The sequence below is a fragment of the Penicillium manginii genome (genome assembly GCF_028828005.1).
Source record: "Penicillium manginii strain IBT 31320 chromosome Unknown utg000008l:1.0-3226943.0:1.0-3228205.0, whole genome shotgun sequence".
Classification (NCBI taxonomy): domain Eukaryota; kingdom Fungi; phylum Ascomycota; class Eurotiomycetes; order Eurotiales; family Aspergillaceae; genus Penicillium; species Penicillium manginii.
This window is the reverse complement of record NW_026643109.1, coordinates 2316345-2333070: the sequence shown is the minus strand read 5'-3', so window position 1 is coordinate 2333070 and position 16726 is coordinate 2316345. Positions and strand designations below refer to the sequence as shown.

General features: G+C 48.3%; 5 protein-coding genes across 5 annotated transcripts; 3 read left to right on the top strand and 2 right to left on the bottom strand.

The window, feature by feature from the left end:
• Positions 1 to 284: 284 nt before the first annotated feature.
• Positions 285 to 1567, bottom strand: N7533_011498 (FTR1 family protein; the record flags this gene model as incomplete). Its single annotated transcript, XM_057108148.1, has 4 exons — positions 285 to 807; positions 857 to 1302; positions 1358 to 1479; positions 1537 to 1567. 4 exons carry the CDS (start codon positions 1565 to 1567, stop codon positions 285 to 287), a joined length of 1122 nt encoding a protein of 373 aa, XP_056955526.1.
• A 1635-nt stretch (positions 1568 to 3202) lies between these two features.
• N7533_011497 (multicopper oxidase) lies at positions 3203 to 5035 on the top strand (the record flags this gene model as incomplete). The annotated part of the gene is made up of 1 exon (XM_057108147.1): positions 3203 to 5035. One exon carries the CDS (start codon positions 3203 to 3205, stop codon positions 5033 to 5035), a length of 1833 nt encoding a protein of 610 aa, XP_056955525.1.
• A 2282-nt stretch (positions 5036 to 7317) lies between these two features.
• On the top strand, positions 7318 to 8118 carry N7533_011496 (2-deoxyribose-5-phosphate aldolase; the record flags this gene model as incomplete). Its single annotated transcript, XM_057108146.1, has 1 exon — positions 7318 to 8118. The coding sequence occupies one exon, from the start codon at positions 7318 to 7320 to the stop codon at positions 8116 to 8118; it is 801 nt and encodes a 266-aa protein (XP_056955524.1).
• Positions 8119 to 9570: 1452 nt separating this feature from the next.
• On the top strand, positions 9571 to 10354 carry N7533_011495 (cytidine deaminase; the record flags this gene model as incomplete). Its single annotated transcript, XM_057108145.1, has 5 exons — positions 9571 to 9591; positions 9644 to 9910; positions 10023 to 10077; positions 10171 to 10253; positions 10313 to 10354. 5 exons carry the CDS (start codon positions 9571 to 9573, stop codon positions 10352 to 10354), a joined length of 468 nt encoding a protein of 155 aa, XP_056955523.1.
• A 1075-nt stretch (positions 10355 to 11429) lies between these two features.
• N7533_011494 (vacuolar protein sorting/targeting protein 10) lies at positions 11430 to 16022 on the bottom strand (the record flags this gene model as incomplete). Its single annotated transcript, XM_057108144.1, has 2 exons — positions 11430 to 12066; positions 12124 to 16022. The coding sequence occupies 2 exons, from the start codon at positions 16020 to 16022 to the stop codon at positions 11430 to 11432; spliced, it is 4536 nt and encodes a 1511-aa protein (XP_056955522.1).
• Positions 16023 to 16726: the final 704 nt, after the last annotated feature.

Here is a 16726-nt window from a genome sequence, read left to right as displayed (position 1 = left end):
TCCAATTCTAATTAAAAATTTGCTTGGGATTTTGAAGAATTTCTAAATCTGGTTGAGCATGGCCGGCTACGAGCTTATCCTCTTAAGTATGCAATAAATCACTCAACCAACGAAGTTTCAGTTATTACCGTATAAATTCTAAAATATATTTCAGTAGGTAGTCGTTACGGAAGAGTATGATATCTTGTATGAATTTTCTTCAAATTTTGGAACACCTGGTTCTCACCAACCATTTGATCAGATATAACGCGCCATATATGGATCGATATTCTCAATCGCCCGGTCTAAATGGCCAGAAGGCTAGTATCTGCCTGCTTTGCCGGGGTGCTGGTAGTACTTTCCTCTGTAACCACTGGGTCGTCGTAGGGACGTCGAAGAACGAAAGCTTTCGCCTTGCCCTTTGTTCGCTCGACACGCTGCATTGCCGGGTCAAGTATGGGAATTGCACCACGCTTCTCGCGATAGAACATGAGCCCATAACCAATCATCACACAGATCCAGTACAGATTGTACGAGATCACAGAACCGTAGTCAGCAGAATTTGTCCAGCCAAGAAGCGCGTTGAAAATACCCCAACCGCCACCACCTCCTAGCTCTGGATTGCAGCAGTTCACGTGCCAAACGCTCTTTCGAATATCATAGGACCCAGCACCAGAGCCAGTTTCCGAGGCGTCTCCTCCAATGATATGGTTCCATGTATTGTTTTCGAGGTACCAGACACCACGTGAGAATAGCCCTCCGGCAACAAGGTAGAGGAAGCAGGTTGAGATAATCAGGAAGATTTGCATCGAAGTTTCTCTGCCACCTCTGTAGACCATTATTAGTACTGAAAGTATTAGATTCATGAAAGACATACCGATAAATAATATAACCAACGGCGACGCCTGCTAGAAGACCACAGACGACAGCCAAAGGAAACGAAGTTGCGGGAAGCCCCAATCCAACACCACCAACATAAACGACCGCTTCAAGACCCTCACGAAGAACTGTGATGAATGGCAAAGTAAACATCACATATTTCTCGAGCCATCTCTTCACACGAGCTCTCTTTGTCTCGTTGGGATTGTTCTGGGGCTCGAGAGCTTTGGCGAGCTTGATCCGCCATTTATCTTGAAGCTTGGACACGCGCAGGAGAGCAGCGCCCATGATCGTAATGATAATAGAAGCGATAATCCCCAAAACACCCTCCCAGATATCCTCTGTGCTGGAGAAAGTGTCTGTTCCGAGGCCATAGAAAGCACCAATCATGCCTGCGCCGACAGCAAGACAAATGAATAAACCAAGACCGCATCCTAACCAGACCTGTTGCCATATCCTATCAGCTTATGAAATCTGCACAGAAAGCACGTCGGCATACCTGTTTCACCAATTTTTTGTATGTCGGTCGATCTTGTTCGTAAAGTGACTGTTTCAGAAAAGCCAGCAGAACAGATACTACCACTGTCGTTTCAAGACATTCTCGAAAGCAAATGAAAAACACTGGAAAGTCGCAAATCAGTCAAACATGTTATGCCACAGAATACACAGTAAACGGACCGGTGACAGCGAAGACGCGATTATCACCCATCTTGGATTATGGTTAGACTCGCAAATCGGTTTGTAAGGAAGTTTTCCAAAGTATGTTCTGTTCGGAAGAAACAGGGGAGAGGGAGGGACCGTCCGATTGATAAGACAAATGGCCGCGATAGACCGCGATCAATTTCACATTGCGAAAATTACCATGGTATTTTCGTACCTATCTCGGGCCGCACTCGCGTATTTAGGTTATTGATCCAACCTAATCAGATGTGGAGTGGAGTCGGAGAAGAGGTCTTAGAGTGTGAGCGTGTCTCATTTCCCTAATAGGCATCGAGCCGGTTGTGCTTTTCGGCAAAATGGTCCGTCGTGGAAGTCTCTGAAACAGATCTCCCCATAGATAGTTCGAAACCGACCAATTGAATTACCATTGACTGCCACGTGCAGTATCCTGGGTTACATTCAAGGAAAATCAGTGGGGTTCGGTGATAAAATGGGGTCTGATGGCAAGTTGCTAATCCACCAAGTATCTAGCTACTTCCTCGCTTCCGGGATGCCGGCAGGAGGAATACGATTCCAATCTAGGCTCGGCTAAGGTGTCCTTTTTTTTTTCAAAATCACACATTTTACGAACCAGTAATTCAAAGTGCTTATTTGTAGAGTGGAGATTCATTTAGGAAGAAAAAAAGGTAATACAGAGTAAAGTCGGTATTCTAGTGGTAATACCTTAACCGGTAATCTTAAAACTATAATTTATCTGATTGCTTGGAAATAATTTAACCTCCCGGTTGAAAAGCTTTTTTCTGGGCAAGATTGATAAGATGGGTGGCGTGCAGACAAGATCCTTTTTGACCAGCAGATGACCGTCTAAATTGCTGCATTTCGATTTTTATTAGGATGAGAAATATTTCCTAGGTCAAGTCAAACCTGAATATCCTGGGTACTTCTAGTGCAAGCCGATGGACTTACAACGTTTTGACTCATCTTGCGGTCATGCATATCGGAGAAATGTGATCCACAAATGGAGGCCTTCGTTTTAGGGTGAAGTGTGGTAGCATTCCAACTATCTCGCATTGGTTATGCTATCTCGTATTCGGGTCCACTCCCTTCCATTTTCATTGCAAGAATGAAAATTTTTATCTGATCATTACAGGGTACGGTGCTCCACTCTTATCCCCGGAATATGCCGTTATATGCCGTATATGCTTAAAATAGTGTGGTGCCAAGCTATACTTGGCATTTTTTCTTCCCAAGCGAAACATATGTCCTGAATACTACACATGGCCAGATCGAATTGGATTTGAACTTGGCAAGCTGGCATAGTTCTTCTTGGAATTCAAAAACCCCTCATCATCAGATTTCCGCGCGTTCAAAGACTCCACTGGCCGGCCGAGCTAACCGGGGGTCCGGAGCACGAGCCTTTGCCAAGCCCATTCTGAGAAGGCGAACTATGGTATGACTGCGCCCCCCTCCCCCCCGGGTATGGTACTGGTATTTCACTGATTGATAAATGTATCTCGATACAGATGAATTGCTAGGTCAAATGATTTCGGCGAAGGGGTATCCGGCCGCGCTGCCTCTGCCCTCTCGATTCGTTTCCGACTTCTAAGACCTTTTCATCCCTTTCCGCATCTGCCTCCTTTCTTCCCACGATACTCATCCCTCCCTTTCCCGGGCATTTTGAGACATGGAACTCCTGCGGGCGTTTGTGTTCCGTCTCGCGGCGCTATTGCTGTGCACACAATACTGTCATGCAAAGACTGTGACCCTGGACTTCAACGCCACTTGGGTCAATGCAAACCCCGATGGACTTCATGAACGAAAGGTTGTCGGGATCAACGGCCAGTGGCCTCTGCCTGTCATCGAGGTAGACAAAGGTGATCGTCTGGTTGTGAATATGTTCAACGGGCTTGGTGACAAATACACGTCGATCCATTGGCATGGAATGTTCCAAAATGGCACAAATGATATGGACGGACCTTCAATGGTGACCCAATGCCCTATCGCCCCTGGTTCCTCTATGACCTACAACTTCACCGTTCCCCAAAATGGAACTTACTGGTATCATTGCCATACGGATGCATGCTACCCAGATGGTTATCGACAGGCTCTGATTGTGCATGACAACCAATCATACTTCAACGATATGTATGATCACGATCTTACTATCACACTGAGTGATTGGTATCATGAGTTGATCGAAGATATCCCATTCATTCGAGTTGAGAACCCTACGGGTGCTGAGCCTGTCCCAAACTCTTTCCTCTTCAATGACACGTTGAATACCAATATCGCGGTCGAAGCTGGCAAAACCTATCTGATGCGATTGATTAATATCGGAGCTTTTGTGGCCCAATATTTTTATATCGAAGATCATACATTTCGCATTGTTGAAATTGATGGCGTCTATGTGGATGAACAGGAGGCCGATACTCTCTACATTGCTGCAGCCCAGAGGTACTCCATCTTGGTCACCATGAAAAATTCAACAACAAAGAATTACCCGATCGTGACTGTGGCGGACTCGGTCTTACTAGATGTGATTGACCCATCTCTTCAACTCAATCAAACAAATTGGCTTGAATACAACAGCAGCACAGCACATCCACAGGCTGTTATGACGGTGGACGTGGCTTCGGACCTTGTCCCATATGATGATATGAAGCTGGTCCCTCATGACCGAATGGCTCTACTTCCGGAACCCGACATGACCATTGAGGTCGACGTTATAATGGACAATCTTGCGAACGGCGCAGGTTACGCCTTCTTCAACAATATCTCATACACAAAGCCTAAGGTGCCTACACTGTACTCTGTCATTTCCTCTGGGAACTACTCGACCAATGCCGAAGTTTATGGAGAGTTCACACATCCCTTCGTTCTGGAGCATAACCAGGTCATTGAGGTCATCCTCAACAACCAAGATACTGGCTCTCATCCATTCCATCTTCACGGCCACAATTTCCAAATGGTCAGCCGAACTCCCTCATATGGACCCAATTTTTACGATTTCGCCGACGGCGACCCGGTCGCGTACAATGCGACCGAGAACCCATCCAGCAGCTTCCCGACTTACCCTGCACGACGAGATACTTTTGTTGCACCACCGCAGGGCAACTTCGTCATCCGCTTCGTCGCCGATAACCCCGGAGTTTGGTTGTTTCATTGCCACATTGACTGGCATCTGATGCAAGGTCTCGCAATGTCATTTATCGAAGCCCCGAAGCAAATCCAGGAACAACTGTCACTGTCAGACAGTCAAGTGAGTGTTTGCAAAGCTGCTGACGTCGCTTATGAAGGCAATGCAGCAGCCAATACAGACGATCTGCTCGACCTGACTGGCCAGAATAGACAATTGCCGTGGTTACCTGCTGGATTTACGACGAAGGGCATTGTTGCGATGGTTTTCTCATGTGTTTCTGCATTCCTGGGGATGGCTTTTATCACAGTTTACGGCGTGTCGGGTATTCAATCCAAAAGGGAAGAAACAGCCCAGGTCAATGAGAGCAATGAGTTTTGATTTTGTTATCTGCGCTTCATATAGAACTATTTTTGAACCGAACATTTATCCGATCCGCTCCATTGGTTTTGACCTCGTATCTTCTCCAAAAGTCATATCTGCTTGCTCAGAGTAAAAGTCAATTGCGAATTATCACAGGCTGTATTTCCTACGAAAATAGTTCTGCCGGTAGGTCCAACGAACGAGTCAATTCCAAGGTTGAAAGAACCCGTAATATTGAGCACGGCCTGTTCTACGGATCACTTGAGGTACTTGTAAATTTGTTACTTACTTGTGTGGCTTATGTGACTGTTTCTTTACCATGTTTCTACTTCAAGTTGTATTTTACCTATTCTCATCTGGAGCTTACCGGGAGAAAGGCCAGAATGGCCGGTTGAGAGGAGATAGTACTATTCAGAGACCTATAATGAGACATATTACTACCATAGGTATGTGCTCATTGATCAAAATAGTAGCTATTTGAGAGCACAGTAATGCCCAAATAATATGGAAATAGACATCATCAAGAGAATGTTCCCCCAAATGGAAAAGGCAATAACCAAGTCCAAAATATCACGCACTTTATTGTCTTGTTACATTCCAGCTGAATGTAGCTCAACAGCTCATAGATTACAGCTGCCCAGTCACCCTTTGAAGCTTGTGTTGAGGGTGGGTGCCTACTAGGCATCCCAGGGCTCTTACCTCTTCTAGATAGCCTCACCTTAGCTCTCCCATCCCATCACCATCTTCCCCTATGTCTAGCTTCTCCTAGTAGTGAACCCCAACAAACTTAACTTCAATTTTGTTATAAGAATTCTATGAGAGAAAGAGCAACAAAAATGGCCAGACTCTAACGTGTTTCACCACCGAACCGGCCTTTGAGTGCGAAGTAGAGTGGAACAGCAAAGAGAGAAGTATCTTTGGCCTCAGATCGGAAACTCTTTTCTCAACACCAGCCTTGCTTTGAACACTGGCTATCGAAGTTCTAGTATTTTGTCATCACTGGCTAAAAAAGGACGGGGCTGCATAAGGATCGGCGTGTGACACCCATCGCCGCTGCACCACGGTATTTGTTATTAACACATGACTTGCATGATTCACAGAACCAGTTGGGACTGAAGGGTTTCTGAGGCTGAATATCGCTTTTTCTGTGAACATTTTGTCGAGTTCTAGTTTGTTGGGGCACTTTCAGCGCAACTGAGTGAATCGGATAACTACACAAGCGCAAGGTAAATAGCAAAAAATCTATTTCCGGTTCGCGTTGAAAATGCATTGATAAAAAAAAGTAGACAAAAACACAAAAACAGGATATAAAGGGGAATCACGGTTTGAAATAGGCGACACCGCGCGTTGAGACTCTCCGACACGAAAGCCATTAACACAATAAATGTTGAGCTAATTGTGGGAAAAGTCGAATAGGGAAAGCCGAGAGAGAGAAGGTGTGGGCGGAGATAAGAAGCGAAAATGATAAAACAGAAATAGCGAACAAGAGCACGCAAGGGTATGAGGTGGGGAACCGGACTGTCTAATTAAAACATAGCATTGCGATGGCCAGAAAGTGGTGTTGACGCAATGTGATATCTGCCCAGTGCTCCGAATGTCAAAGTGAAGAAATTTAACCAAGCGCGGGTAAACGGCGGGAGTAACTATGTCTCTCTCAAGGTAGCCAAATGCCTCATGATTTAATTAGTGATGCGCATGAACATATGCTTCTGAAGCCTTTAACATCAAGGCGTCGTGGCTGAGGGATATGTTTTCCGACCATGAAATCTTGACCAACATTACTACTAGTAGTATGGATGGTGCAGCATTCCTTGCAAACAAACGTCATTTCGAACTCTTCAAGTTGCAGCCCTATTACAATATCAACTGGGATCTTGGCTCTGAAATTATGGTCCCGGATTCTAACTTGGCCGGCGTGGCTGTTGCCTCCTTGTTCCTGGGCCTTTATGTCCTCGTTTTGTTTGCCCTTGTTTGCCCTTTCATTGCATGGAAGTATCTATCCCCGCTGGACTTTACGGCTGGAGTCTTTCGCCATGTTCCGTCTTGGTACCGCTTTCGGCCAGAAAAATTCCACGGTCCTTGTTACACGCGCAAATGGGTGCCGCATCTACAAACACCCCCAAAGAGGCAATCATTCCGGCGGAGCAGCGGGAATTCGCCACTCCACCGGAACAACGCAAATCAAGAAGTATATAACCCCCGCTGGTCGAGTTTAAACTGATGGATACGATCTTCAGACACAGTCTATTATTCAATCTATCTATCTACTCGATCAAATCAGGCATCTTTCATTCACCAACATGACATCCGCCACCAACACCAACACCAACACCATCACGGTGACTCTCACCCAACTGGCCAAGATGATCGACCACTCCCTCCTTCACCCAACAATGACAGATGCCGACATCGTCAACGGATTACGTATTTCAAAGGAATGCAACGTCGCCACCGCCTGCGTGAAGCCATACCTCATCCCCCTCGCCAAACGCGAGCTCGCCGGCTCCGACGTCAAGGTCTGCCCGGTAATCGGATTTCCCCACGGCAATAGCACGACGGAAATCAAAGTTATCGAAGCGAGCGCCGCAGCCGACGCGGGCGGCGTGGAGATTGACATGGTCGTGAACATCGGCAAGGTCCTCGGTGGAGACTGGGAATACGTGAAAGACGAGATTGCCGCGATCAACACGGCAGTTGTCAGCCGGGGCGCAATCTTGAAGGTAATCTTTGAGAACGACTATCTCCGGCCAGAGCATATCATCCGGTTGTGTGAAATCTGTACGGAAATCGGTGTCGCGTTTGTGAAGACCTCGAGTGGGTATGGATTCGTCAAGCAGCACGACGGGTCATATAACTACCTGGGTGCGACGGTGTCTGATCTCAAGCTTATGCGACAACACTCGGGACCCGAGGTGCAGATCAAAGCGGCTGGTGGAGTTCGGTCGCTTGATGATCTGTTACATGTGATGAGTCTGGGAGTCACAAGGATTGGCGCGACAGCCACAGTGGCCATCTTGGAAGATGCGAAGAAGAGAGGTATTGGGATGGAGCCCACAACGGTTGAGTTCAAGCCGATGTTTGAGAAGGCCGGGGGTTATTGAGAGATCAGAGCGGTAGGGGAAAAGGAGGAGAGTTTAAAACGGTTATCATTGCGAAAAAGAAAAAAGGAAAAAAGAGGGAGAGTCAGTGGCATACATTCATGATTTTAAGAATCTTCGAAATGACAGTGCGACAAGGAAGATGCCTATAAAATGCTAATTATTGTTGCGCAGATTAAATGCACCAGTGATATTACTGGACCACTAATCTTCCTCTCATATAAAAGATGGTCTTGTATGTCATAAGGCATTCTGAGAGCGTAGCTATAGCCCTGCGAAACAAGCCAATGAACTGTTGTGAATATCACCATGACTGGAGTTCCGTATCAATAAGGAACAGATAGCCAGTATGTTGAGAGCTGCCTTGTGTTTTTCTTAGGCCAACTCGCGTGAAAAGCCTTTCGTTCAATTCCATAAAAGTTATACTCCGTAGCTGCTAGCATATCGGTTAATACACTGTTATAGGAATAGTAGGATACAGTGACCACCATCATGACTCAGTTGGTTGGTCGAATGCTGACATTTGATCAAGCGGAATCACTTCGGAATTTGTGCAATATGTAGTTCGAGAGTAAGGAAACCCCAACCTCATATGAAAAATTATTCAGTAATAGTACTAGTGGTAGCTCATTTAACTCAAAGGGTCGTGTTAAATACTATGGCCCTCGCATTACTGGAAATCCGTTTATAAGGATAATTCGTCAGATGTGGCATAATCAGGCAGCTGAATATTGAGAAATTGAGGCAGTTAGGTTAGGTAGGCACCTCACTGATACTTCAGCCTTTTAGTTAGTTTAAGGCAGGTGGAACATTCACTTCATTCCCGGTATCAGTTAGAATGAGCATTCCTAATTTTCCTCTATCGTAGTCTCCCTGGACTTTCCTAAGCTACTAGTAGGAATTTATTATCCATAGTTCGATCATCTGTGAGAATTATCATGCATCGGTAGCCAGACAGATTCCTCGAAATGTTCGTTGCTGAGGTATATGAAAATGCCGACATTCCGAGTTTCTGGCCGGACATAGTATTCTGGTTACTAGTATCATACTTAATTTGAATTTTCAATATTCATTCCAAGTTGACAACCTTTGGAACTTGAAGGCCCTGGGTTTATTGTCCACAGGTGCCCAGGTGCCACTGTAGGCAGTATACTAGTCCCAACTCCCCACAACCCCACTGAATACTATGTATTCAATTTTGAATTATCAAGGTTGCTAGTTTTGAGCCAAAATAATTCTAAATAATGTCCAATATCCTCTTTAACTCTTTTCAGTCCCTGCCTATAAATGCGGGCTATACAAGGATCAGGGCTACACACCGCTCTCGCCGTTAGTTATCACCTTCATTCTTTGTTATCAACTCGACTTCCCCACTTCACTCCGCTCCACCCTGCAGAATCCAACAACAACACTTCCTGTCAGCTACAGCGCCAACAGCTGAATCTCAAGCTCAAAATGCCACCTCTTCCAAACGCGGTAACAGCAGCCGAGCTACAAATTCTCTCATCACGCGCTATCTCTGCCAAAGAAGCTGCCTACTGTACTCTCCTCCCCAACCCATCCCAGCTCCGCTTATCCCCGCGCGCGGGGGAGATCAAGCTCTCTTCCGCCTTATGGTGAACCGAACAGACCTGACCAGCTAACCCATTCTTACCTCACAGGCCCGTACTCCAAGTTCCGCGTCGGGGCATGTATCATCACTGACGCGGGCGAGTACATCGTCGGTGCGAACGTCGAGAATGCTGCGTATCCGGTTGGAACATGTGCGGAGCGAGTTGCTTTTGCCACTGCTATAGTATGTTCAATCATTCAGCCTTTCCTTCCTTGGAGGTCTTATACAGAGCATATACATTCCATGCACTGAATTTGCATTGAATCCAAGCTAATATACTTGTGATGTATCGCAGGTCGCCGGACACAAGGACTTCAAGGCCATTGCCGTTGCAACGGATATCAAGCCTGGTGCGTCACCTTGTGGAATGTGTCGACAGTAGTAAGTATCTCGTTCTATTGGAATATTTTCGATTCCAAGGATCGCTGATTGTGATGTTCCAGTATGCGCGAGTTCACGACCCCCCTCGTTCCCGATCTATATGTATGATGGCGAGGGAAACTACACCGTCAAGACTATGGGCGAGGTAAACCCACCTCCCTCCAACCCCCGGGATTTTACGATACTGACGTGTTTGCTAATTAGTTACTTCCTGATTCATTTGGACCGTCTCATCTGCCAAAGTAAACCAGACCTCGTCTTGTATGCGATTCCGTCGCGATATCATGTCAGGTGCGGTCGGTCCAAGACTAAGGACTTGGCAATTTTACCATGTCATCTCGGTCATTTTATAGTCGGGGATGTTATGAATACACATACTTCTCATCAGAGACTATCCCTTAAGATCACCGCATTTGCGGAGTGCGTGTCGTTGGTGTTAACTTGCTTCATAAAAAAGGTCGTCATAGGGCTACCTGGGGCTCACGGCAGCCCAAAACCAAGGCAAGATACGAGTGGCTCCCGAGGTAATAGTTCCAATTGCATCCTCGACGACTTGTCAGCCAGGCGAGCTATGGTGTATATCCACGTCGATAGCGGGCGGTGGGACAGGGACAGGAGCAGATATGTTCGAGTCGACAAGGGAAACTTGAACAGGAGCGGATGTTGCGGGATACTAGTAGGCGCTCCTGCTTGAACAATTAACTAACGACGCTAGTATCTTAGGTATTTACGACCCAGCCATGATCGTAGAAATTGAGGAATAACGGGGGGGGGTGGGAATAGCACGATCGATCAGCGAAGGAGATAGCTGAGGGTGTCGAAGAAGCAGAATAGGACAAAGTGAGTCGAGGTCGGCCCGAAAGCCTCATGCCTCCCGAGATCTACGGGATGCCGACTCCGTCAGTGCTACGGCAACTTGGGCTCAGAGCCCTGGAGCCACACTCCAGGGCTGTACCTAGGTACCCTATTCTATATCATCGATAATCCATCCAACTTGAAGTCAACATTCAGATTGAGAGAGGCACATTCTAGCCATAGCCAATAGATAACCATAAAAAGCAACTCGAACTCGAAATCACCGAGTCCGGCTCTATATCCGCCGATGTATTTGCGCGCATATGCGTACAGAAAAAAGGAAAAAGAGACCCAAGGCAAAGTAAAAAGAAGAAAAGAAAATAATAACACGCATCGCTCATAATAACACATCAATCCAATAGATTCCATAACATTGACATCGGCATCCATCACAACTTGAACTTGGAAATCTTCCCGAAACACACAGCAAGATGGAACAGAGATACCCGAAGCAAGACAAGGCAAACTACGCCTCCTCCTCCTCCTCCTCAAAATCCTCCGCCCCCAACAACTCATCCTCATCATCAACAACGCTATAGTCACCCCGTCTCGCCGCAAAAGAACCCCTAGTCGCATACGGACGCTGATATCCACCACGACCACCACCCATTTTAAACAATCCAGCCCCACTCCTCCAAAGACTACTCAACAGCAACGGCAAAGCCTGCGCAACAGCAACAACAGCCGCAATAACCGCGACAGGAATAGCAAGAGCGACTTCGCGCGCAGAGCCACCAGAAGCAAGACCCGACTCGCCGAGACGAATCTGGCCGAATTTGCTGTCCCAGCGTGTGTAGACGAAATATCCGAACGCAGCGGCCGCGGCTATGGGAATGACGATCGCGAAGAAGAGACCCACGCTGCTGATTCCGTGTTTGCGGTCGAATTCTTCTTCTTTGTTTGGGCAGGCGTGCATTGTTCCTTTGTCCATTGCGTCACGGTCGCCGCCTTGGCAGGTTGTTTGTGGGAGGCGGCGGTAGCCGGTTGGTTCGTAGTATTCTACTAGTTCGGGGTCGGAGGCACAGGCGAGGCTGTGGTCTGGTTTGGGTAGGCCGGGGACTAAGCCGCAGCTGCCGTCGGATTGGATTTCGTAGTTATAGTCACTGATTTTGTTAGCTTCAATGTGCATTTTGTATTGGGCTGGACTGGACGGGGCTTACCATTCAAAGTCTGCGCGGGTGCAGGTGCAGTTGTTCGCGATGATGTGCGAGTGTGGCTCGCGCCAGTTGACCCAGCACTCGGCATCAACCTTCTTAATATGGTACTGCTCGACATGGCCGAAGAGACAGTTATCATCTTGCAGTGGGTGTTTTGGGGTCCAGAGGTCGAAATCCTTGCTCGCTTCGTCCGAGTCAATATCCGCACATGTCCGGCTCCACAGACCGCTGAAATCGAGGTTGATGGTCGCCATTTTGGAAGAGGCGGAAGATGACCTGACATCTTTGCCCCAGAGAAGGAAGTTCTTCGATGTATCCGAAGGCACGGTGGAAATGTCGCCGATGGAGATCTCGGTATCAGAGAATTGGAACTCGATCCAGGTACTACCGCGGTCCAGACTGTAGTGGATGACCTTGGTTGGCTCGAGTTCGCGGACAAGAACAACGATAGAACCTGCATCGCCGAATTCCCACATATACCTGCCCTTCATAACGTTCTTCCAGGAAATTCCGCCGTCACTGCTGAGGAATGTGTCCGCTTGATCACTGCCGGAGAGGTATTCGCCAACGTTACCCACGCCGAGAAGCAGACCGATGGCAGAACCCGAGTAGAATGTATCCCGCCAGTCGCGACGCTCGGTGTATCCATGGATGTGCAGAGCACAGTCCTCCGTGCCATGACCTTCTTGAACGGAGCAGTCGAATTTCTTATCTTCGACATCCCGAGACGGAGGCGGGAGTAATGCCCACTGTCCACCGTCATTGTGAGTGGCGACAGTGCGCAACTTCTTCGATTCAGCCTTGCTCTTAACCTCGTCCCGGTTCACGACAACGTTGGCAATGGCAACACCTTCCAGATTGGCGATGCGCTCGTAATCAATGTATCCATAGTCGTTCTCACTCAGTCCCTCCAGACTGGACACGAAGTAGGTACCATTGCTATTACTCTTGACCAGCGAGCCAAATTTATGCCCGGACTCGCCGTTCGCCTCAACGTTCATGAAAAGCGCATGCTTAGATCCCGGAACAGCGGTGTACTGCTTAACATCGCTGTAGGCAAGATTATGCGGGAAATGCGCCTGCGCAAAGACCTTTCCATCCAGACTGGTGCTGACATTCAAAAACTCATGCTGTTCCGTCGGGTACGTTGCGACAACGAAGAAGCCATCCATCGTAACGAATCGGGCAATATTGTCAAAGATGACATCCCTCGGCGCGAGCCAGTCGCGGTTCGGATCACCGCCGTTGGTGACGAGTTGTCTGTCGTTCTTGACTAGCTCGTTTTGGTACTTTTCGCAGATGATGAGATGTTCTGTGCCTTCGACGTTGGGCTGGTATCCGAATACGCATTGACCGACCCCGCTAACCAATTGCTTCCAGTCATTGCCAGAGTTGGTGCTGATGTAGGCATCCATGGCGCAGGCGGTGCCATCGCTTCCGTCGCAGTCGTCGGATCCCATCCAAATCGCCCAGTCCATGTTCTTCTCGTGGAATGCCAGTGGACCGATATACTTGTCGACGTACTTGGTTGGTTTCTCGCCCGAGTGGAACTTCGCGCCGCGGTTGCTGGTATACCAGAGCTTCTTCTTGTCGGTGAGGAAATACGCGCCGTCGGTGTAGTGGTGATGCGGGATCATGTCGGTGATACTCTCTCCCTTCAGCTGGGAGGGTTGTTCCCACTTTTTGCCATGGTCGTGGGTAATCCAGAGTTGGCCATCGGCAGCAAGTTGGAAGATTGTCTCGTCGTCTCCGTTGCTGCTAGACTGACGTTCAAGGTAGAAATAAGTCGGTTTGGCCGAGGTGAACAGCGACGGCTTGCCGACACGGATCTTGCCATCTGCAACCGGAGACCCGGTGGAATTTCCACAGGGCTGTTCAATCTCTTTGTCGAGACTTTCGCCGCCTTCCCGGATACAAGTATCACCGGGGATCAATCGCCAGCCAGACGGACCGACAAATGTATCTTCCGGCTTTTTGCACGTATCGGCGGGAGTATGCAGAGAGACCGCGGGAAGACAGCGCTTGCCATCATCGCTACGCTTGAAGTTGTAGTCGCATTCGAAGTCCTCGGCCGAGCACTTGCAGTTCTCAGCTTTGGGAGAGTCAATGGTAAACTCATCCTTGATAAAGCATTCGGCGTCAGATTTGCGACGACGGAAAACCTGCTTGTGACCCATCAGACAGTCCGGCTCGCCCTTCTCATCCAAACGAGCGACCCAGTCCTCGAAATCATCCTTGTCGCACTTGCGCTCGTGGAGCTCGTCAAAGTCCAGCTGGTAGATGTGGAACTTGGGCTCTTTGGTCATGCCAACAAGCACGAACTTCAAGCTAGTCGAGTCAGGCGTGGTTGTGATGAAGAGTGGCTTGATGTCGTGCTTCAGCTTGAGCGTTTCCCACTCTTTGCCGTGGTTGATCGAGTACCGCACTTCGTCAGTGGCATCGCCGTCATCCTTCACAGCAACGATAACACCGCCGTGATCGCCAAACTCGAACCGGTGAGGTCCTTTCAGAGCCTGTCGCCAAGTAACGCCAGCATCATCGGAGACATAAAGATTGCCCTTGGAGTATTTCTCCAAGTAATCGCCAGTATTACCCACGCCCATGACCAGACCGGGTGCCGGGCTGGAGAACATGCGTCCGAGAGCCGCCAATTCATGCAATTCCTCATACGAGGTCAGCGAGTGAATATGCAACGGATCCCCATCAGCCTTGAGAGAACCAAACGTCCTCCCATCATCAAAGCTGATCTTGGTAGTAAGCTTCTTCTTCTCACTCGGATCCTCCTCAACCTTCTCCCAATTCTCAACCGTATTCACAATAACAATGCCCTGGATATCCGCCAACTTCTCAAAGTCAACATTGCCCTTCACATTGCGATTCGTATGCTCAATATTCGGAGTGAAATAAGTCCCATTGGAGTTCGACGTAAAGAACACACCAACCGGGTTCTCATTCAGCACCGTCTGCACATCAACCTGGATACTATAATTCGTACTCTCAAGAATCGTATACCCATCCTGCTCAAGTCGATGGCCCCCAAACTCCGCCCGATGCCACTCCCTCGAATCATCACTAATATAAAGCGTCTGCTCCATCGTCCCGCGAGACTGAAGCGCAACAACAATATACTTCTTGACAGCAACCATTCGAATCTCAACACCAGGCACCGGTCGACCCCAATCAAGATTAATCTCAACACCCCCATCCTTAAAGAAATCATTCGACGCAAGCAGCCTCCGACGGAAAAACGACTCCAGATGCCCATCCTTCTGCCCAGTAACAACGCACATCACCCGGTCCGCAAGATCCTTCGCAGACTCCAGATCCCGACCGAACTCAGGCGTGCCCGCCGCCCACGTACAATCAAACGTATCCTCATCCTCGGCCAACTTATGCACGGACTTGAAGTCATCAACCGTATAATACGCCGTAGGAAGACACCCATGAACAGAGCAATCGCGCCCCATAAAGATAACGCGCTTCGCATCCCACCCATGAAACCTGAGCGGAGAATACTTCCTCGCATCATTAGGCGTAGTATCGATTTCAAACTTGTTCCAGCTCTCACCGCGATCAGTAGTGATCCAGCCCTTTCCGCTCTCACCGAGCGCATAAGCGCGGCTCTGATCAAACGGGTGCGACTGTAACATGACGACGGCGCCTTCCATGGCCGCGCCGGGCCCTTTGATGATGTCCCATTCTTTCCCGCCGTCTGTGGAGATGTAGGCGTTTCTTGCGACGGCGTCTTCGAAGAGGATTGTGTTTGAGCCCGGGAAGTAGAAGAGGTTATTTGGTTGACGGTCGAATTCGGAGGAGTGGGCTTTTAGTTTGTCTTTTTTGGCGATGGAGGGCGTTAGGAGGGAGAGGAGCCCTACTATGAGGAGCAGCCACCGGGGGATCATGATTGGGGACGCGTCGGCATCGGAGGGTGGTGGAGGTTGGTGGGAGCCTGGGGATGGCGGAGATGGAGTGGAGATAGGGTGTTGGTAATGGAGGAGGTTTGGTTGTATGAACGAACGCAATCGATGGCGTAGAGAGTAGTGTAGAGAAAATGAAATGGGATGGATGGGATATGCCCAATGGAAGTGAGTACAAGTTGAGGGTGAAGGTGAAGTTGAAGGTGAAGCTGGTAAGGCCGAGGCCACGCAGCTCCGTATCACGTGATGGGGCCGGTCTAGGTTGAACCATGGAAATACTTGAAGATCAGCAGAGAAGTATACATTTAAGTAAATAAAGTCAATAAACAAGGAATGTTGAAAGTAAAACTCGTATCCAGGGTACTGACAGCTGTTACAATTGAAGATGATCAAGTTGAGGTGCTGATTTTAGTGCTGATATACTAAGTGGTGTTAAAGCTGAAGTATACCGGGTGATCGACATAATGAACTTCCCCTTCACCTGCCGGTTCTTCGATCTGTTCAATATCCTCCAAAGAAAAAGACGAAAAGGATACTATCTGCTGGCCATCACCTCTATACCCAGTGCCACCTTTGATAATTCTGGATTACCCACGTATTTTCCAGAGTTCTACTTTCCTCCGCTTCTCCCAGCCACTACGTAACTAACTGTGTAGCACCGGCCGATCAGCTCACAGAAGTAATATCTC